The sequence below is a fragment of the Bombina bombina genome, chromosome 1 (assembly GCF_027579735.1).
Source record: "Bombina bombina isolate aBomBom1 chromosome 1, aBomBom1.pri, whole genome shotgun sequence".
NCBI lineage: Eukaryota > Metazoa > Chordata > Amphibia > Anura > Bombinatoridae > Bombina > Bombina bombina.
Window position 1 is genome coordinate 1,498,134,065 of NC_069499.1, and position 23,402 is coordinate 1,498,157,466.

General features: G+C 37.9%; 1 protein-coding gene across 1 annotated transcript in view; it reads left to right on the top strand.

The window, feature by feature from the left end:
• Window positions 1-23,402, top strand: part of RGS9 (regulator of G protein signaling 9) — a 474,238-nt gene that overhangs the window by 373,307 nt on the left and 77,529 nt on the right. The window contains 1 exon segment of the mRNA XM_053707768.1: window positions 1,783-1,784. Coding sequence (XP_053563743.1) covers window positions 1,783-1,784 — 2 coding nt within the window.

Genomic DNA, 23,402 nt, shown 5'->3' on the forward strand with positions numbered 1-23,402 from the left:
GTTGGTTTTATGGGGGTAGAGGGAGGGGGGAGATAGAGTATATTCTCCACATTATCATGAAAAACTTTTATAGCGTTATATAATCTAGTAAAGTAAGATAAACATGGAGTGGCTTATGTTTGGCCACTTATGGACCAATTTAGCGGGGAGAGAGATAAGGGGACGCAGCGGGCAAAAGCCGCTCAAAGTGGAGTGGGAAGGGGAATGGGGGGGGCGGAGCCAAATAGGATATGAGATCAGGTATGGAAAGACTTAGTAGATGGATATAAAGATGAGCTTCATAGGGGGGACCTGTTATTTACATGACTACTGGGGTGGGCATGGCTCCATCAGAATGAAGTAATTATCTAAATATAGTGTTATGCTTATATAATGAGAAGCTAATGACAAATGTGTAGAATATGCGACTAGAATATTATGGGAAGTAAGGGGCCTTACTAATCACTCTATAATATTATGTGGAGAGGGGAGCTGTGGCATATACAGGATATAGGGAATCTCCAGATGAGCCCCTCTCCTAGGGGAGTGTCATCTATAGACGAAGCTGGAAAAAGGAGTGGGGATATGACCCGCCGGCAATAAGTTCCGGCGGGAAAGGGAGGAGAGAGGCTAATCATGGATAAGAGCTCCCTTTTTTTAATAAAATGAGCTATAACGAGAAGAAGTGAAAAATAGAAGATAGAAACACATACATACATGTCCTCAAAACTAAGATATAAATGCAATCATTACAACAGATAGGCAATGTTTTAGGCATAGAGCTGGGGCTTGTCAAAGGCCCCAGGATACGGCTGTTAGGCAGGAGGATGCCATGACTATGGAGCACGTGCTGGTGATATATCCTACCTATGAAGACATTGACATATAAACATAAAATAACGCTACAAAACCAGCTACGCACATCGAATATATGGCATATATCAATTCCTGTTCTAAGCCAGATAACACAACATATGGGCCAATTGCGACCTTAAAATATATAACAAAAATATGCATGATGTAGTATAATCAGTAAGAGATATAGGATATTATGGGTTGTAGAGTAATCTAAGGATACTAGGGGAGTATCACGGCCAAGGCATATAAATAACTGTAAAGTAAAGATGTTCGGTATTATACTCGTAGTCAGTTATTAAACATATACTGTGAGTTAATTTATCATGTTACCTATAACACCACTTATGTCTAGCGCCCAGCAGAAAAAGCCTACCCTTTTAAATAAGCAGAGAGTAAAAACTTGCTGGATATGCTGGATTGTGCCTTCCCAGTTAACACAACCCAGCAGTATCTAATAATGCTTGTATGGAGATACTGCAGCAGCTAGACCACATACCTCTGAATTTTAAAGGAGCTGTTGGTAATACCAAAGTGGTATCTCTATTTTATTTCAAAGCAAACCAGCTCATCATCTAACTGAGGCTTGCTGACTAATATGTTTCTCCACAATCTATCTGTAATTTATTTACCATAAACCTCAAGAAATAAAAAATAGAACATCAAAATGAAGGGTACAAATAGATTTCAGATCGTAATACTAAGAACTCCACTAGGAATTATATGGGTGCTCAAGACACAACCAGAGACATAAATAGCATTTATAAGCTATACTGCCTGTGCAAATGCAGTGGCTATAGTATACGAAATGCAGTATGGGAAAGGTGTGATATGAAGAGTGTCAACTAGGCTCTCAAAATCTTACACTGCCTAAAAGCTATATGTGAAAGACAAAAGAGCTTTAAATTAAAGTCTTGGCAGACAACATCATTAAATACTTGAGAACAGAGGTGCCTAGAAATTTAACATCTAAACTAAACCTTTCGTTTCCTTCTGAAGGAGCAACGGTACAACAAAACAAAACTTATCTATTCAGCAGTGTAAATGAGCGTCACGGCAACCAAAAATGAAATACCAAAACCAGAGACCTCTAGGAGGGACAGGAAAGAAGAGTAAAGGGGAAACAAAACTCAGGCAGTTCATTACAATAAACTTAAACTTGTATACATGTGGTAGGGGTCAACCAGAGCTAGTAGGGACTTCCCTCAAATTCAGCATGTATCATAAGTTGTTAGTCCATATCTGTTTTAAGGTGATAGGTTAATTATTGCTATGTCCATTAGGGCTGCTCTCTAATTAGAGACAAGAACTGTCCTGTGAGAAACTGTCAGGGCTATGATCTCTAACCCACACCGCTTCTGCGTTGCTGATCTAGTCCGGTTGGAATAGAAGAGAATCTACACTGTGTAGGCTGATCGAGTGAGCTGATGAAAAAATCAGCAGACGGACCCAGCAGCTGTACAAACAGGTCAATGCTACTAGGCAAAGAGTTAGCGAGATAGTCAGATCTCAGCGCAAATGGGTTGAGGTGTTTGGTGCTGGGTTCAGATCGTGGCTTAGTTCCTTCGTGTGTAGACTTCTGTTGTACGGACTTCTGCAGTACTGGGTATCTTAAGCGCCGCATGTACCGCTCAGTTCCCAGTTCTGTTTTCTCACTCCACCTGACCCCGGCATTTGCAGAGGGACCTCCAGAGGCATTAGAATAGGGATATACTATTAGCTGCAGACTTTGTTTTCTGATCGATCTGAGCCGCTGTATCAGCGGCACCTCAAGCCATGTTTCGCTCCGTTGCTCCGACTCTGTGAGGACCATAAAGGGCTGCAAGGTACTGTCCTGCGGGGTTACTTCCATCTGTTCTGTTGTCCGTGGGATAAAATCCTCTTTGCCTACTGGAGACCGATCCACGGACTCACGGGGTAGGGCTATATTGTGGGATCTTCGTTCCCAGCCAGTTGGTCTCCCCAGTGCTTCTCTTGTCAGCGTAGAGTGTTGAGACGGGGCCTTTGCAGCTTTCAATTCAGCAACAAGAGCTTGCTGGTGGTAGTCCAAAGAGGACATTAAGGCTTGAAGGGCCAGATAAATTTGTTGCTCCATTAGAATGTTGTAAAAGAGAATGTCAGAGGAATCTCTCCGTCTGCCAAGATGCTGCGTAGGTAGTTTTAGATATGGTGGCTGGAACTTAGCTGTAATCTCTGTTCGCTAGTAGGCCTCTGTGCTGTTTTTATGTCAATAATGTGCTACCTTAATCCCAGACTTCAGAGTCCGTGTCCTAGAACGTGGCAAGTACCCAATATATAGAAATGTATATCCTTAGGGTGTCAGAAAATAGTCTGTTAAAGATCGAGTTTTAGGAGCTCTAAGATAGTACGTCCTGTAGCTTCGGCAGTTGGCTCCGCCGTTTTTTTTATATTTTTAATAAATTGTGATATGTACCAGATTCAACCTTTATAAGTATATATTCGTTATTTTTAGAGCGGACTAGATATTTCCCCTAACCTTATAGCTGTTTATTTACCATTGCATATAGATATTCAAGATATTTTTATGTTAGAATGAAGTCAAGGGTTACTTTATTGAGAGGCCCCTTGCCAAGGTAGAAAACACTTAGCATTGGTGAAGAGCTAACAATGATAAATATCCCACTTTGGTGAAATTGGCAAAACCTACTTATACACCTCAACAGCCTTTTCTCTGCTGCAGGAATTATAGCTGCAAACTGAGAACCAGCCTTAGCCAGAAGCATGTGGACATGTTGAGATTTTTGCATTTCAATGCAAAGTTTCTGAAAGAGTGAACAACAGAATGTTATTAACAGTGATAGTCTAACTCTTTCTTGTTCTACCTCTTTTCATACAGTTTGTGGTTTTGTTTTGTTTTGTTTAATTATAAAACTGTGCTCTGCTGCTTAAAATTTAAGAGAAAGTTGTGTTAATGTAAAGTTTTAGTCTGAAGTGTATATTTGTAACACTCATTATGTGGATTTTATTTAAAACATAGAAAACTATTATTGATTCTCTTTTTATCCGATTAGTCGATTAATCGAAAAAATAATCGGCCGATTAATCGAATATGAAAATAATCGTTAGTTGCAGCCCTAAATGACAGTATAACATAATGACATAAAACAGTTTTGTTATTAGATCTGTTGCTTTATACAAACTAAATGCTCTTTCTATTTTCCCTTACAAGTTTGGACGTAGAGATTTATTATATTTAATGTATTCCAAAGTGAATACCGGCTTTACCACAGAAATACTATTTCATGAAAAAGGCAAATAGTCTTTATAGCTAGTAACTTTTTTTTAATTTATTTTAAAACAAACAGAAGAACAAAAGTCAGGGGTGCCACAAAGCGTGAACCAGTATAGGGCACAGGGATCTATACACAGCGTTCTACTCATAAGGATAAAGCACCTCCAGGTGCTATATGAGCATTCAAGAACCTCTTAGTCTCCCTAGTGACTGTCAACCGGCAACCAGAACTAGGGCTGATGTGAATCTCTCACTGAAAGCTTCTTTATCCATGTGGTTATTCACATATGGCCGGCTCCCATTGCACACCAACATAGCCACCATCTCCAAATCAGACTCCAGACATGGAAAGTCAGCTGTGACTTGGTATCACTACATTAAAGGGACACTCAAGTCAAGATAAACTTTTATGATTTAGATAGAACATGCAGTTTTAAGACACTTTCCAATTTACTTCCATTATAACATTTTGCACAGTCTTTTTATATGCACACTTTCTGGGGAACAAGATCCTACTGCGCATGTGTACAAGCTCACAGGGTATATACGTATACTAGTCTGTGATTGGCTGAAGTCTGTCACGTGATACAGGGGGCTGGAAATGGGAGAAAAAATTAATATGTCAGGAAAAAATCTACTACTTATTTGAAATACAGAGTAGGTGCTATTGCATTGTCTTTTTATTATGCACTTGTAAATTATGCAATTCTACTGACTTGAGTGTTCCTTTAATACCAAGAGAGTGTCCAGGGCATATCACTCCAGTAGGGATATTCCTAAATCAGTGTTAAAACAATAGTGGCCAACAGAAGCTAAATAAAAGCAATTGTATTAAAGACACCATATGAGCTACCCTGTAACAGCTGTTTCTTCAGGCTCATAAAGTCTTTACAGATGAAAGCCTGATTTGGAGATGGTGGTTATGTTGGTGTGCAATCGGAGCCGGCCATATGTGAATAACCACATGGATCAAGAAGCTGCCATTTGATCTGTGGACTTTTGATTTAATCTAATTTGATAATCTTTTAAACTCTATAGTTTATTAATTTGGGCATTGTGTTGTCATTAACTATAAGTGAGCTTGATATGCAAATATATATATATGTGTGTGTGTGTGTGTAGATATATATATATATATATATATATACGCCTATATGTGTGTATATATGTATCTACACCTAGGTGTCTGTTACTTGCATGCGAAGACTGGGGCCGTCTAACACTGGACTCTAACTTTGACAGAACCACAGTCAAATAATTGTTTGTTTGTTCGTTTGCCTGTTAGGTGTTTTTCCTTTAGTTGTTGTTGCTAATACAATGCTTTAGGAGCACCATTTATGTATTTGGGGAAGTAGTGTAATAAACACATAGAGTTTGTGCGAATTGCCTTTGTCTGCATCCTTTGATTGGGTACACTTGCTACTTGTGGGTTTCTTGTAATTTTGGTATATGAGTTTGTGCTGGATTAAGGGTATTTTCTATTACATTCTTTTTCCTTATAAATATATATATATATATACACACACATGTCTGAGGAAGGGTTGTATGCCCCGAAACGTCACGTTAAAACTTTGGAGTGTTTAAATCCAGAGAGTGCTCTTTTTCTTTAAAGTTATATATGTTTTACAATTTGCACCCTGGTCCTTGTGTATCTTCGTAAGTGAGAGTGCTCCTTTTTTGAGTTTATTTATATATATATATATATATATATATATATAAATTCTATTTACTACTACTCTATAGGTGAGAGTGCCCCCTTTTGTTGGGACTATATTTGTCTCAAATAGTTCATCTCATATTTTAAAACAAGATTGACTAAATGTGCTATGGAAGAGTATCCTCTTTAAACAGCTTTGTAAAAAAGAATAAAAAAAAAAGCGCACAACAGCTGGGTACTTCTTTCTCTTGTGCAAATTCAGATCTTAGTGTGTTGCACTTTGACAAGAAGGAATCCGGCTCTTAAAGGGCAAGGAAAGTCAAAATTAAACATGATTCAGATAGAGCATGTCATTTTAAGACACTTTTAAATTCACTTCTATTTTCAAATGTGCTTCGTTCTCTTAGTATCCATTGTTAAAAAATGAATGCGCACATATCATACACTAGTGGGAGCTGCTGCTAATTGGTGCCTGCACACATTTGTCTCTTGTGATTGGCTTAACTAGTGGCTAGATTTAGAGTTTTGTCGGTAACGACCCGCGTAGCTAACGCTGGCTTTTTTCTGGCCGCACCTTTAAAATAACTCTGGTATTGAGAGTCCACAGAATGTCTGCGTTAGGCTCCAAAAAGGGAGTGTAGAGACATATTTAACGCCACTCCAACTCTTGATACCAGAGTTGCTTACGGACGCGGCCAGCCTCAAAAACGTGCTCGTGCACGATTCCCCCATAGAAAACAATGGGGCTGTTTGAGCTGAAAAAAAACCTAACACCTGCAAAAAAGCCGCGTTCAGCTCCTAACGCAGCCCCATTGTTGTCTATGGGGAAACACTTCCTACGTCTGCACCTAACACCCTAACATGTACCCCGAGTCTAAACACCCCTAACCTTACACTTATTAACCTCTAATCTGCCGCCCCCGCTATCGCTGACCCCTGCATATTATTATTAACCCCTAATCTGCCGCTCCGTAAACCGCCGCTACTTACATTATCCCTATGTACCCCTAATCTGCTGCCCCTAACACCGCCGACCCCTATGTTATATTTATTAACCCCTAATCTGCCCCCCACAACGTCGCCGCCAGCTACCTACAATAATTAACCCCTAATCTGCCGACCGCAAAGCGCCGCCACCTACGTTATCCTTATGTACCCCTAATCTGCTGCCCCTAACACCGCCGACCCCTATATTATATTTTTTAACCTCTAATCTGCCCCCCACAACGTCGCCGCCAGCTACCTACAATAATTAACCCCTAATCTGACGACCGGAGCTCACCGCTATTCTAATAAATTTTTTAACCCCTAAAGATAATTCTAACCCTAACCCTAACACCCACCTAAGTTAAATATAATTTTATTCTAACGAAATAAATTAACTCTTATTAAATAACTTATTCCTATTTAAAACTAAATACTTACCTGTAAAATAAATCCTAATATAGCTACAATATAAATTATAATTACATTGTAGCTATTTTAGGATTAATATTTATTTTACAGGCAACTTTGTAATTATTTTAACCAGGTACAATAGCTATTAAATAGTTAAGAACTATTTAATAGTTACCTAGTTAAAATAATTACAAAATTACCTGTAAAATAAACCCTAACCTAAGTTACAATTAAACCTAACACTACACTATCAATAAATTAATTAAATAAAATACCTACAATTGCCTACAATTAAACCTAACACTACACTATCAATAAATTAATTAAATACAATATCTACAAATAACTACAATGAAATAAACTAACTAAAGTACAAAAAATAAAAAAGAACTAAGTTACAAAAAATAAAAAAATATTTACAAACATAAGAAAATCTTACAACAATTTTAAACTAATTACACCTACTCTAAGCCCCCTAATAAAATAACAAAGACCCCCAAAATAAAAAAAATGCCCTACCCTATTCTAAATTACTAAAGTTCAAAGCTCTTTTACCTTACCAGCCCTGAACAGGGCCCTTTGCGGGGCATGCCCCAAAAATTCAGCTCTTTTTCCTGTAAAAAAACACATACAATACCCCCCCCCAACATTACAACCCACCACCCACATACCCCTAATCTAACCCAAACCCCCCTTAAATAAACCTAGCACTATGCCCCTGAAGATCTTCCTACCTTGTGTTCACCTCGCCGGGTTCACCGATCGGTCCAGAGTCTTGATCCAAGCCCAAGCGGGGGGCTGAAGAGTGATGTCCATCCTCGGGCTGAAGTCTGGATCCAAGCGGCGGCTGAAGAAATCCATCATCGGGCTGAAGTCGGAAGTCCATCATCGGGATGAAGTCTTCTATCAAGCCGCATCTTCAATCTTCTTTCTTCTGGAGCGGAGCGGAACCATCTTCTTCCAAGCCGACGCGGAACATCCTCTTCAACCGACGACTAGACGACGAATGACGGTTCCTTTAAGGGACGTCATCCAAGATGGCGTCCCTCGAATTCCGATTGGCTGATAGGATTCTATCAGCCAATCGGAATTAAGGTAGGAATATTCTGATTGGCTGATGGAATCAGCCAATCAGAATCAAGTTCAAATCCGATTGGCTGATCCAATCAGCCAATCAGATTGAGCTCGCATTCTATTGGCTGTTCCGATCAGGATCAGCCAATCGGATTGAACTTGATTCTGATTGGCTGATTCCATCAGCCAATCAGAATTTTCCTACCTTAATTACGATTGGCTGATAGAATCCTATAAGCCAATCGGAATTCGAGGGACGCCATCTTGGATGACGTCCCTTAAAGGAACTGTCATTCGTCGGGAAGTCGTCGGAAGAAGAGGACGGATACGTGCTGGAGGTCTTCAAGATGGAGCCGGTCGTCATCGGATGAAGATAGAAGATGCCGCTTGGATCAAGATGGTTGCCAGTCCGGATCGCCTCTTCTTCCCGGATAGGATGAAGACTTTGGAGCCTCTTCTGGACCTCTTCAGCCGCCGGATGATGGATCGCCAGCCCCCGCTTGGGTTGGATGAAGATTTTGGAGCCAGGACCGATCGGTGATACCTGGTATGGTGAAGACAAGGTAGGATGATCTTCAGGGGCTTAGTGTTAGGTTTATTTAAGGGGGGTTTGGGTTAGATTAGGGGTATGTGGGTGGTGGGTTGTAATGTTGGGGGGGGGGTATTGTATGTTTTTTTTTACAGCCAAAAGAGCTGAATTCTTTGGGGCATGCCCCGCAAAGGGCCCTGTTCAGGGCTGGTAAGGTAAAAGAGCTTTGAACTTTAGTAATTTAGAATAGGGTAGGGCTTAGAGTAGGTGTAATTAGTTTGTAAATTATGTAATTATGTTTGTAAATATTTTTTTATTTTTTGTAACTTAGTTCTTTTTTATTTTTTGTACTTTAGTTAGTTTATTTCATTGTAGTTATTTGTAGATATTGTATTTAATTAATTTATTGATAGTGTAGTGTTAGGTTTAATTGTAGATAATTGTAGGTATTTTATTTAATTTATTTATTGATAGTGTAGTGTTAGGTTTAATTGTAACTTAGGTTAGGATTTATTTTACAGGTAATTTTGTTATTATTTTAACTAGGTAACTATTAAATAGTTCTTAACTATTTAATAGCTATTGTACCTGGTTAAAATAATTACAAAGTTGCCTGTAAAATAAATATTAATCCTAAAATAGCTACAATGTAATTATTCGTTATATTGTAGCTATATTAGGGTTTATTTTACAGGTAAGTATTTAGCTTTAAATAGGAATAAGTTATTTAATAAGAGATAATTTATTTCGTTAGAATAAAATTATATTTAACTTAGGGGGGGTGTTAGGGTTAGGGTTAGAATTAGCTTTAGGGGTTAATAAATTTAATAGAGTAGCGGTGCGGTCCGCTCGGCAGATTAGGGGTTAATAAGTGTAGGCAGGTGGAGGAGACATTGTGGGGGTCAGATTAGGGGTTAATAAATATAATATAGGGGTCGTTGGTGTTAGGGGCAGCAGATTAGGGGTACATAAGGATAATTTAAGTAGCGGCGCTTTGCGGTCGGCAGATTAGGGGTTAATTATTGTAGGTAGTTGGCGGCGACGTTGTGGGGGGCAGATTAGGGGTTAATAAATATAATATAGGGGTCGGCGGTGTTAGGGGCAGCAGATTAGGGGTACATAAGTATAACGTAGGTGGCGGTCGGCAGATTAGGGGTTAAAAAAATTTAATCGAGTGGCGGCGATGTGGGGGGACCTCGGTTTAGGGGTACATAGGTAGTTTATGGGTGTTAGTGTACTTTAGAGCACAGTAGTTAAGAGCTTTATGAACCGGCGTTAACCCAAAAAGCTCTTAACTACTGACTTTTTTCTGCGGCTGGAGTTTTGTCGTTAGAGTTCTAACGCTCACTTCAGCCACGACTCTAAATACCGGAGTTAGAAAGATCCCATTGAAAAGATAGGATACGCAATTTACGTAAGGGGATCTGCGGTATGGAAAAGTCGCGGCTGAAAAGTGAGCGTTAGAACCTTTTTTGACTGACTCCAAATACCGGCGGTAGCCTAAAACCAGCGTTAGGAGCCTCTAACGCTGGTTTTCACGGCTACCGCCAAACTCCAAATCTAGGCCTAGATATTTTCAGCTTCCTCTCAGTAGTGCAATGCTATCCCTTCAGCAATGGATAACGAGAATGAATAAAATTTGATAATAGAATTAAATTGGAAAGTTGTTTAAAATTGTTTGTTGTATCTGAATAATAAAAGAAAATTTTGGGGTTTACTATCCCTTTAAAAGAGCCGAAGGCCACAAGCGACTGCCTTCTCCACATTCAGTAGCTAAAAAAGCTGCCGAATACACAGTCTAATTTAAAATGTGAAATGAAATTAATGGCCTTGACATTTGGTAGTCTATGCTGCCATCGTGTGGCCATAATTGTGTATTGTCATAACATTGATTATTGGAGTAATTCCATCAAAATATTTGAAACCTTCAAATAAAGTTACAATGTACTTTTCACTGTGAATCGAACACAGTTATGGCATGCTGTCAGTCTTAAAACATATGGGTCATAAAAGTTTTTTAGGACTTTGAAACAGAATTTAAACTACATACTCATTCACACAGTATATATTTGAGTTTGATTTGGTTGCTTTGTATCACACTTATTTATCACAGTTACAGATAGATATACATACTTATACCCAGGGCAGCATAACATAGATGTGCACATAAACACACTATTAAGCCAAGAGCATATTTCTTAGATACATACACACTTACACATATACAGATATACATACTGTTATATTAAAAGGCATTTTTAAAAAAAAAAAATGTATAGAATCTTAAATCTTAGTGATGTTGTGTGATTGAAATTTTATAATTCATTAGTGCATGTTATTTTTTTTGTCCCTTATTAGCTATAGCCATGTTTACATAGTTGCGAATAATGAATTTTTGGCTGATGTTTATTTGATTCCATTTTTAAACTTAACGTCCCTTGGCAGTTTACATTTTCTTTCTTAGCTCTTCCAAAATATCATCCACAGTTTACTATGTAACTGATATAACTTGCACCACATTTACACTGCACAAATTATCATTTTAACCCTGCCGAACTGTGACCAGAAATCACGTATCAGAAAACTAGACGGTAAGACGCAAAGATCAGACCAAATGGTGTGAAAAAAGTGTTACCAAACATTGTGGTGTTTGTATTAAAGGGACACTGTACCCAATTTTTTTATTTTGTAATTCAGATAGAGCATGCAATTTTAAGCAACTTTCTAATTTACTCCTATTGTCAGTTTTTCTTCGTTCTCTTGCTATCATTATTTGAAAAAGAAGGCATCTAAGCTTTTTTTTGGTTTCAGTACTCTGGACAGCACTTTTTTATTGGTGGATGAATTTATCCACCTATCGGCAAGGACAACCCAGGTTGTTCACCAAAAATGGGCCGGCATCTAAACTTAGATTCTTGCATTTCAAATAAAGATACCAAGAGAATGAAGAAAATTTGATAATAGGAGTAAATTAGAAAGTTGCTTAAAATTTCATGCTCAATCTGAATCACAAAATATTTTTTTTGGGTACAGTGTCCCTTTAATGTCTTTGCTCAGTCTCTAAGGAAAATAATCATTCTCGTTCTGTAATTTGTGAAATCGCTATGAGGTTTAAAATATTGTCAAAACTTTCAAACCTCACTGTACAGAACAAGGTTTGTATTTACCAATTTTTTTTACTGTAAGAAGATGACGACATTATCTATAAAATATAGTAAATCACTACTATTTAAAACATAATTTTGGGCAATCAGTTACAACCCGGTCGCTGCAAATAGATTCACTATAGAAATCCCATTTTAAAAAGAACACTGTAAATTACAATTGCCAAAAATAATTAAAAAAAAGATTTTAAGAAAGGGATTTTTAGATGCGGTTGTGATTTTCGTAATCTCACATTTCCTACAGATCTCATTAGCAGCACAAATGATTGTGTAAGTAGTTTTAAAATACATATACATATGTTGGTACCAATGTAATATTCAATAGCGGCAGTTAAATGCAATTATGTTGAAAAGACACCTTTTACAGGTTTTACCTTCAAGTTTTTCTTGTAAAACAAAAGTTGATGCAGGATTTGCTGAAGCAATATTTTTACTGTTTTATGTGTTTAACCCATGCAAAGAAATTAAACACATAGTTTTAATCCCACTGTCTGTGATTGGTGGCTGCATGTATATGCTAATACTCATTGGCTCACTGGGTGGGTCCTGTTACATTTTTATGTAGCCCCCAAGTGGGACTTTCTGGGCAAGATTACATATGCAGCGTAAGTTTCAGCGTAACTGCTGAAACCCACGTCGCCCGTAAGTTCACCTTGCACACCGGGTGAATCACATAAACGGTGCCGGCAGATAATATACTGCCGTAAATCGAACAAACTGGTGAGGTTCAGAAATATGTGCAGCTACACATTTCTGGCATCGCCAGTGACTTACACCAGCATATCATCTTGCGGCGCGTAATTTTTAAAAAAAAGTTTAAATCACACGTAAATATCTAATAAGGCTAAAAAAATAAAATAAACTGACACGTCAAAACACCATTCAAAACACCTAATCCCCAATCCTCCCACATCGCAAATACTATTAAAAATGATTAACCCCTAAACCGCCAACCCTCATCAACGCAAACTACTATATAAACCTATTAACCTCTGAACTGCCATCCCCCAACAACGCAAAAACCTAATTTACCTATTAACACCTAAACCACTATCCTCCAACAACGCAAAGTACCTAATTGACCTATTAACACTTAAACCACCAACCCCCACAACGCAAACACCTACTTAACCTATTAACCCCTAAACAACAGAAAGTATTAACATAATAACTAAGCCCCCTAACCTAACACCCCCTAAGTTAACCCCAATTAAAATACACTTACATAAAATAAAAAAATACTAACTACATTAAAAATGAATTTAAAAATTACAAAAAAATTAAAAACATAAATTACTAAAAAAAAAAAATAACATTACCCCCCCCAAAAAAATTATTACACAAAAAAAAAACTAAAATTACAAAAAAAAATCCTAACATTACAGAAAATAAAAAACGAAATTATCCAAAATAAAAGGTATTCCTAATCTAATACCCCCTTAAAAAAAACACACCCCCCCAAAAAAAACAACAACCCTAATCTATAATAAATTACCAATAACCCTTAAAAGGACCTTTGTATGGCATTGCCCTAAGTTTAAAAGCTCTTTTTCCCTGAACAAATACAAAGTATCCCCTAACAATTGGGCATGTGTATGGACATTGCCCTTAAAAGGGCATTCATCTCTTTTGCAGCCCATAAAAAACACCCCCCAAAAAATTTAACACTAACCCCACAATAGGTACTCACCATTACTGAAGTCCGACGATCTATCTTCTTCCAGGCGGCTCCATCTTCATCCATCGCGGGTCCATCTTCTATCTTCTTGGTGGAGGCGCAGAGCAGTCATCGGATGCGGAGCAATCATCAGCGACGTGGAGGTCCTCTTCATGCGATCGTCCGCCGCAAACTGAAGCTTGAATGCAAGGTACCCCTTTTATATTGGGGTACCCTTGCATTCCTGTTGGCTAAAAATTTCAAATCAGCCAATAGGATGATAGCTGCTTACATCCTATTGGCTGATTACAACATAGGTTGTAATGTTAGGGGGTACTTTGTATTTTTTTTAGGGAAAAAGAGCTGTTAAACTTAGGGCAATGTTTTAGATTAAGGATTTTTTTTAAGGGGGTATTAGATTAGTAATAACTTTTTATTTTGGATAATTTGGTTCGTTATTTTTTGCAATGTTAGCTTTTTTTTTTGGAATGTAATGTTATGTTTTTTTATGTCATGTTATGTTTTGTTTTTTTACGTAATGTTAGTTTTTTTTTTTTTTACTAATTTAGGTTTTTTATTTTTATTGTCGTATTTTATTAATTTTTAATGTAGTTATTATTAATTTTATTTTATGTAAGTGTATTTTAATTGGGTTTAAGTTTGGTGGTGTTAGGTTAGGGGGTTTAGTTATTAGGTTAATACTTTGCGTTGTGGGGTTTGGCGGATTAGGGGTTAATAGGTTAATTAGGTCCTTTGCATTGTGGGGGGTTGGCAGATTAGACGTTAATAGGTTAAAGGGATACTGAACCCACATTTTTTCTTTCATGATTCAGATAGAGCATGCAATTTTAAAGGGACATTGAACCCAGATTTTTTCTTTCATGATTCAGATAGAGCATGACATTTTAAGCAACTTTCTAATTTACTCCAACTATAATTTTCCCTTCGTTCTCTTGCTTTCTTTATTTTAAAAGCAGGAATGTAAATTTTAGCAGCCAGCCCATTTTAGGTTCAGCACCATGGATAGCGCTTGCTTAATGGAGGCTTACATTTACCCACCAATAAGCAAGCAGTACCCAGGTTCTCAACCAAAAATGGGTCGGCTCCTATGCATCACATTCCTGCTTTTTAAATAAAGATAGCAAGAGAACGAAGAAAAAAATTATAATAGGAGTAAATTAGAAAGTTGCTTAAAATTGCATGCTCTATCTGAATCATGAAAGAAAAAAAATTGGTTTAGTGTCCCTTTAAGCAACTTTATAATTTACTCCTATTATCAATTTTTCTTCGTTCTCTTGCTATCTTTATTTGAAAAAGAAAGTCCAGAACACTGGACAGCACTTGTTTATTGGTGGATGAATTTATCCACCAATCTGCAAGAACAACCCAGGTTGTTCACCAAAAATGGGCCGGCATCTAAACTTACATTCTTGCTTTTCAAATATAGATACCAAGATAATGAAGAACATTTGCTAATAGGAGTAAATTAGAAAGTTGCTTAAAATTGCATGCTCTATCTGAATCACAAAAGAAAAAAATTGTGTTTAGTGTCCCTTTAATTAGGTACTTTGCGTTGTGGGGGGGCATGGCAGATTAGGGGTTAATAGTGTAATTAGGTACTTTGCGTTGTGGGGGGGATGGTAGATTAGGGATTAATAGGGTAATTAGGTACTTTGCGTTGTGGGGAGGTGGTGGATTAGGGGTTAATACATTAGGTAGTTTGCGTTGTGGGGGGTGGCAATTTAGGGGTTAATACTTCTTATTACACATTGCGATATGGGGGGATGGCGGTTTACGGGTGGATATTGCGCATACGTTAGGTGTTTGTTAAGGCTTCCAGGGAGTTATAGTACATTTATACTCAGCGCAAGGCTTGCTGCGTCTGCCTATGTGTGGTGAGGTGAAAATGGAGTAAAATATATCCATTCTGTGTAAACTGAATATGTGATACCAACTTGCAACGCTGGTTTTGTGTTAGTTTATGGGAGAAAAAACTGCGGCCGACGTGTGAAATATACGTGCGTATACCCAGTAACCCAATAAACACACACACTGCTGTTCAAATACCTTAGAGACACACACACATCTCTGGTCTTGGAGCACAATAAGTTAATTGCATGTTTCTAATTAGCATCAGTACGCACCATTTAAGGGATCGGTCAATAATACAGGCTCTTTAACCTGTGGTGTAATCGCTAACCCCCCAAATCAATATTTGTTTTTGTCTTCAATTGTGAGCATTTGGTTTTCCGATTACAAAATCAGGAGAATGATGAAGCAGATAATGATTTCAGGAAATGACAATTTGGAGCTTCAGGAGTAACTAACAGTAGAAACAGTTCAGGATTGCGACCACTGATAAAGCACACTGGGCCAGATTATGAGTGGAGCGCAAACGTTTGCACGCAAGCGATAAGGGGTTTATCGTAAGGGTTTGTGCTTGTCAGGCTTTTCGCTCGTATTAAGAGTTGAAAGTAAACGTGATCGCTTGAGCACAATCACTATTTACGCTAGAATGATTACCGCATCCTCAGAGTTCTGGTTAAATGTTTCCCGAAACAAAATGTCACAAAACACATCAAAAATACATTACAAAGTACACTTATACTCATAATAACAGCAGCTAATAAAATGTATTCAAAAAAATATTGCACATAAAAGTTAGAACTGCTCAAAAATATGAGATCTCAGGTGTTAGATGTCTGTAGGAAAAGGATGATTGAGCTTTCTTTTTGTATTGTGGCAAGTTAAATAGTGGTACTGGATCGGAGGTTAAAGGAGGTGGGAACAGCTGGGGAGAGCATTCTGCTCAGGTAGGGTGGGAGCTTCCCAGAAAGGCTCTTAAACACAAGGCTGGAAAGATGGAGGGTGCGTCTGGATTCCAGCGACAGCCAGATTAGTTTTTTTAGCATGTCACAATGGTGGGTCCTGTAGTTACATTGTAGCAAAAAGCGACAGAACGAGTTATACAGTGTATTAAGTTTATTAAGGTGAATTTGTTTTAACATAGAGATACATACATAAACATGTCTAAAGATGTGTATAGATATATGTCAATATATGTGTACATATCTATTTATATGTGCATATATATATATATATTTACATACATATATACACAAATAAACACATCAATACATATGTACACATATATAGAAATACATATAAGTGCAAGTAAATGAAAACGTAAAATTATATTTATGCAATATTCATCTATGCTATAATTGCATTTGTAATGTCCGTTGCCGTCGGCAGTTGCGCACGCATCCTCAATGGAATGTTGGCAGCGCGAGGCAGCCAACAGAATGTTGGCTGTGCGCGCAGCCAAAAGAATTCACCTGCATCCAGGTGGATTCCGAAAATGGCTGGGTGGTTTCCGAAAATTTTCGGAATCCACCGGGATGCAGCAAAGGCAAACGGAGTATTAAAAAAAAAAACACCACCCGCACGAAGTATAACAAAAAGAAAGCCCTCGAACCTCCCATACGAAGTATTAACACATACACTGCAAACCCACACATCGCAAAATAATAAAGTAATTAACCCCTTAATCCCTTAACCGTTAACCACCCACATCGCAAGAAACCTAATTACCCTATTAACCCCTAAACCGCAAAACCCCCACATCGCAATAAAGCTAATTACCCTATTAACCCCTAAACCGCAAAACCCCAACATTGCAATAAACATAATTAACCTGTTAACCCCTAAACTGCAAACCCCCCACATCACAATAAACCTAATTAACCTATTAACCCCTTAAACCGCCAAAACCCACAACACAAATAACTACTAAGTCCCCTAACCTAACAACCCCTAACCTAATATCCCCTAAATTAACACAAATTACCTAAACTAAAAAATACTAAAGTTACAAAAAATAAAAAAGTTGATTACAAAAAATAAAACAGGTTAACATTACAGAACATACAAAAACAAATTACCAAAGTTTGCAAAATTAAACCTAATCCCTATGAAAATAAAAAAGCCCCCCCAAAATAAAAACACCCCCTAATCTAAGAGTAAACTGCCAATCGCCCTTAAAAGGGCTTTTTGCAGGGCATTGCCCCAAGATTAACAGCTTGACATTAAAGTCTAAATTGCCCTTAACAGTGAACCCCCTCCCCACCCACCAAACCCCCGAAAATAAAATAACCTAACACTAAAACACCTAAACTACCCATTGACCTGAAAAGGGCATTTGTTTGGGCATTGCCCTTAAAAGGACATTTAGCTCTTTTAGGAATTGCCCACACTAATCTAAATAAACCCCCCAAAATAAAAAAATAAATAAAAAAACCTAAGTCTAACCCCCAGGTTGATACTCACCATTCCTGAAGTCCGGCAGAGAAGGTCCTGTCCCATGCGGTGTAGTCTTCTTCCAAGCGGTGACCTATTCTTTCTTCTTCCAGGAACAATCCGGCGTGGAGTGGGGGGTGGAGCTGAAGACCGATGATCGCGGAGCTGAAGACCGGCGACCCTGGAACTGAAGACTGGCGACCCTGGAACTAAAGACCGGCGAGGAACTGAAGACCGGCGACCGCGGGGCCATGGAGCTTGGAGGATCCTCTTCTTCCGATCGTCGCCGTACACTGAAAAGTAGTGAATTCAAGGTACGCGCTTAAAGATGGCGTCCCTTGAATTCCTATTGGCTGATTTGATTCTTCAAATTCAAATCAGCCAATAGGATGAGAGCTACTGAAATCCTATTGGCTGATTTAAACAGCCAATAGGATTTCAGTAGCTCTCATCCTATTGGTTGATTTCAATTTGAAAAATCAAATCAGCCAATAGGATTTCAAGGGACGCCATCTTTAATCGCGTACCTTAAATTCACTATTCAGTGTACGGTGACGATCGGAGGAAGAGGATGCTCCATGGCTCTGCAGTCGCCGGTCTTCAGTTCCACCATCGCCGGTCTTCAGTTCCGCTGTCCTGGTTGAAGAAAGAAGAGGTCCCTGCTTGGAAGAAGATTTCTGCCACTTGGAAGAAGACTTAACCGCATGGAAGAGGACCTGCTCCGCCGAACTTCAGGACCCATGAGTATCTATTTGGGGCTTTAGTGTTAGGTTTTTTTTTTTTAATTTTTTTTTTTTTGTTTGTTTTTTAGATTAGGGATGGACAGCAAAAGAGCTGAATGCCCTTTTAAGGGCAATGCCCATACAAATGCCCTTTTCAGGGCAATGGATAGTTTAGGTTTTTTATTTTGGTGGGTGGGGGTTTTACTGTTAGGGGTTTTTAGTATTTTTAATTCTTAAAATAGCTGTTAAACATAGGGCAATGCCCTACAAAAGGCCCATCTAAGGGCTATTGGTAGTTTAGCATTAGATTAGGGGGTGTTTTTATTTTGGGGGTCTTTTTTATTTTCTTAGGGATTAGGTTTAAATTTTTAAACTTTGGTAATTTTGGTTTTTAATTTTCTGTAATATTACATTTTTTATTTTCGGTAATTTTATCTTAATTTAAACTTAGGTTTATTTTTTAATTTTTGGAGGCTAGACTTTTTTTTTTTTAAATATTTTTTTTATTTTTTAGATTAGAGATGGGCAGCAAAAGAGCTGAATGCCCTTTTAAGGGCAATGCCCATACAAATGCCATTTTCATGGCAATGGATAGTTTAGTTTTTTTAGTGTTTGGTTTATTTATTTTGGGGGGTTTGGTGGGTGGTGGGTTTTACTGTTAGGTGGACTTAGAATTTTTGGTAACTGCAAAAAAACTGTTTAACTTAGGGCAACGTCCTACAAAAAGCCCTTTTAAGGGCTATTGGTAGTTTAGCATTAGATTAGGGGGTGTTTTTATTTGGGGGGGGATTATTTTTATTTTTGGGGGGTTTTAGACTTTTTTTTTAGATTAGGCAGCAAAAGAGCTAAATGCCCTTTTAAGGGGAATGCCCATACAAATGCCCTTTTCAGGGCAATGGATAGTTTAGTTTTTTTAGTGTTAGGTTTATTTATTTTGGGGAGGTTTGGTTGGTTTGTGGGTTTTACTGTTAGGGGAACTTCAGCATTAGATTAGGGGATGTTTTTTATTTTTTTGGGGGGGGGGAGCTTTTTCATTTTCATAGGGATTAGGTTTAATTTTTTAATTTTTGATGATTTGTTTATTTTTTTCTGTAGATCAATTTATTTATTTTTTTCATTAACAACACATAGACTGCCCTCTGGGCAGGCTTACCAACTAGTATTTAATAAAGTGTTATACTGTGTATTTACTGTAAATATTTCACATTCCAATATTCTGCACATAGCAGAATATGTTCTAAGCATTTTTAACTAGATCTGTATAAATCTATACCTATACAGTGCTTTTTTTGTTAAAAAAAAAAAAAAAAGGTGCCAGTACTCATTGATTATTGATTGATATATTCTGCTCAGTAACTTTTAGAAAAGCAAAGGGACAACATTATTTACATTGTTTGATGTATTTTGAACCCCCTCTCTTGTGAAAACTAGAGTATTTACATGATGATTACAAATATTACCTGTTATGTGTTAAAGGAGGTGGGGGTACTCAGTACCGGTGAGTACCCCCACAAAAAAGCCTTGCCTATATATAATCTTGTGTATGTATATCTATCTATCTATCTATATATATATCTATCTATCTATATATAGATAGCAGCAGTTATCCCACAAGTTTTGCTGGTGTTGTGAGACATGCCGTTTTTGATCATGTATTCATGGATTGTTTTAAACTGAAATAAATCAAGTTTTGGACCTGCAAAAAGTCTTCTGCAATTCGTTTTCTTTATTGCTATATATAGGTATAGATAGGTATAGATATATATTTTTTTCCAAAAAAAATCAGATATATATAGAAATATTTATTTATGAATAAATAGAACATATTCTGTTATGGTCAGAATATTGGAATGTGAAATATTCATATTTTTATGTCAGGTTAGCGCACATGAGAATATGTGATTGGGTTTGCGCAAGAGTGGGGTGTTTTTTTCTCTCCATTGACTTCTATGGGGGTATACGTGAATGTGCATGCAATATTCTAAGTTCAGCTTTTTACGCTCGTCAAGTTAGCACGCAAGCAAGTTTACTTTTAACTCATAATATGAGCACAACTCGACATGCACAAAAAGTTACTTCTAGCGCAGTTAACGCTCGAGTGGGAGGGTTAATTAGCGCTCCACATGTAATCTGGCCCACTGACAATACAGGCAAATGTTCAGAAATCATCTACTGAAAACAAGCGTAAGATTGTGCTCAGCCCTATATTTAGTAACGAACACTCATAAAATCATAACATGCTCTAACAAACTTCCACACTGTGAAGAAAACTTTTGTAAAACTATATTGGACGCTAAATGATGAATCATCACAATCTTTCCATTAAATTGCTATAATAATTAAACTGATGAGATGCAATAGACAATTATAAAGGAACATTGGTTGCTCCTAGTTGGTTCAACAGCCATGTCCTGCTCACTAACTGTAGTGTGTTGCAACTCCCAAGTGGGACTTTACCTATGTGTTTATCTCACTCAAGGTCGTTAAGGGTTTGAATGTCTGTTGCATCTCAGTCTGAATGTATAACATCGAAATGGATAGATTGCTATGATTCATCAATTAGCTGGAATAATATTAATTAGTTGTGAGATGAGACTGATTCACCATTTACAACAAGAAACCTTTGGTTCATTTCTCTGATTGCAATAACAATTCTTTGGGATGGAAGAAACCTATGGGTTATATTCCAATCTTCTTGTGAGTTTATTTGCAAACAGATTAATGATGTGTAATCACCCGATTTAAATCCTGAGACATCTCAGTCCTTTATAACTCTGGTTTTCAGACGGGGAACATCCGGGCAGCAGCCATGATAGGTCGCAAAACTGTTTGTTCCTTCAAGCCTTAATATAAAACTATACAAAATCTTCTCTCTAAAGCTTCATCATGCATTACTTTTAACTACGTTTTGTGTAGTAAAGAAAACTCTCCTGAATAATATCACTATTGCCAGGTTTGATGCTACACTCAGTTTACCGGATCAATTTATAGGTTGCGGCCTATTATCTAACCCCTCGGCAGGACACCTGAGTGTCTCTGTCGTTACAGAACAGTGTTAATCCGCAAGACACCGCAAGATCTCTTATCCATCTAACATCTCAACGCACGCCTAATCTGCTAATCCTAACAACATTGGCTACCTGATAGCTCCTGGGATAGACATGGAACCAGCTGCTTTCCTAAAAGAGCTCTGCACTCTTCTAGACTTTTATCAAGCTGACCGTACAGAGACAAAAAGAGCAGCATTGAGCCCATCTATGGAATTAGCCAGGTTGATGATCTACAAAGGGCCTCCCCTCCCATGCTGGATGGCGATAGTGAAGGACTTGTACCGCAGCGTTTACCAAATACAAAGCCTGAACAAATAGCATGGTCCTTAGAATGAGGACTATGAGCCTTCCTCTGACTCCTATTCCATACATTGTGGTCTGACCCCTGCCGCTTACCTGCAAGATTCTCACAAAAGACCAGCAAACAGATCACTCACTCCTATAAGAACCTCGGCACATCTCAAGTGGTGGTCAAAAGGTGCCTTGACTCCCACTAACTGCAACATACATTACGGAGACTTCAATACAAGATTACCCACTACAAGATCTTTCGGCCCTCTTGGAACAGACCCGGAATGTTGGCCCAAAAGCGTCAGGACTTACTTTTGCCATGTCTCATTTAACAGAGCTCTGGATTCCTGAAATCTGCACTGATGGTAGACACAGCAGGTGGGACCCAGGACAACCTTCCAGTATATGAAGTAGACATGGACATGTTGTCTACTTTGCTATGATAGGGTATTGGTCTCCGGGATTGGATAGACTGTGGTGAGCACATCAGTATTTGATCTCCCCCAGCTGGCTTTATATGATGCTTTCTAGAGCTGAGACTTCTCAAAAGTAGCTAGCTAACAATACAAAATAAATGTCTAGTTAAGTATCGTTAATATATCTCTACTCCACTGTAATGTTTTATGTTGAGACCCTATATGTTCAAATACTGTGAGTTTATATGCTTGTCGCAATTGATCATTTGCTCATGTAAGTGCTATTTGGGATAACACAAATGCTATTAACTGGGAAGTAAGTTGTAAGAGACCGTTGTTTTTGATATATAATATATAGCAGAATACTATACCCACTGCCATACACAGTACTAAAGCCTCGCTCAGGGTTATTGCATTGCAGCTTGAAACTAACCCGGGAATGAGGTTTTACTTCTGATATATCACAATAATATCTCACACTTAGTTCATAAACTGTATTTAGAGCTCTAGAATAGTAGTCTCCCTTAATGCTCTTGAGAATGTACATCCATGCTGGCCCCCAGGAATAGTATACCAATTTAACATATCAACTCACAATATATAGAATGTCCCTTTCCATTCTTATATTTTTACAATCTCTGTTATATACTCTATGATGGGAGGTGACTCTACTGTCAGCGGCCGAGACAATGGGGCTTGCTAGGCCTATATGTAGATCCTCCTCTTTCCTACATATTTTATCACTTAGGATGAAATTCATTTTTTAAATGATTCCTTTAAACCTATTCAGAAGGACGTTCTTTATCAACAGCAGATGCATAGTCTACAACCACTTAAATTATTGGCAGTATTCATTCCTAGAAGCACATGAGATTAGCTCTGATAATTCTTATGTTCATTACTTATGGGTCGTGCCTGCTTCATACGAGATTTAAGATGACAGCAGATAGCTCTATATCAACAGTTGTAAGTTCGATGTCTTTCAATAGAAAAGTCATATAGAGTTATATTTTAGATTTACAAAGAATATTAAGGCTATCATTAATTCCTATGATCTT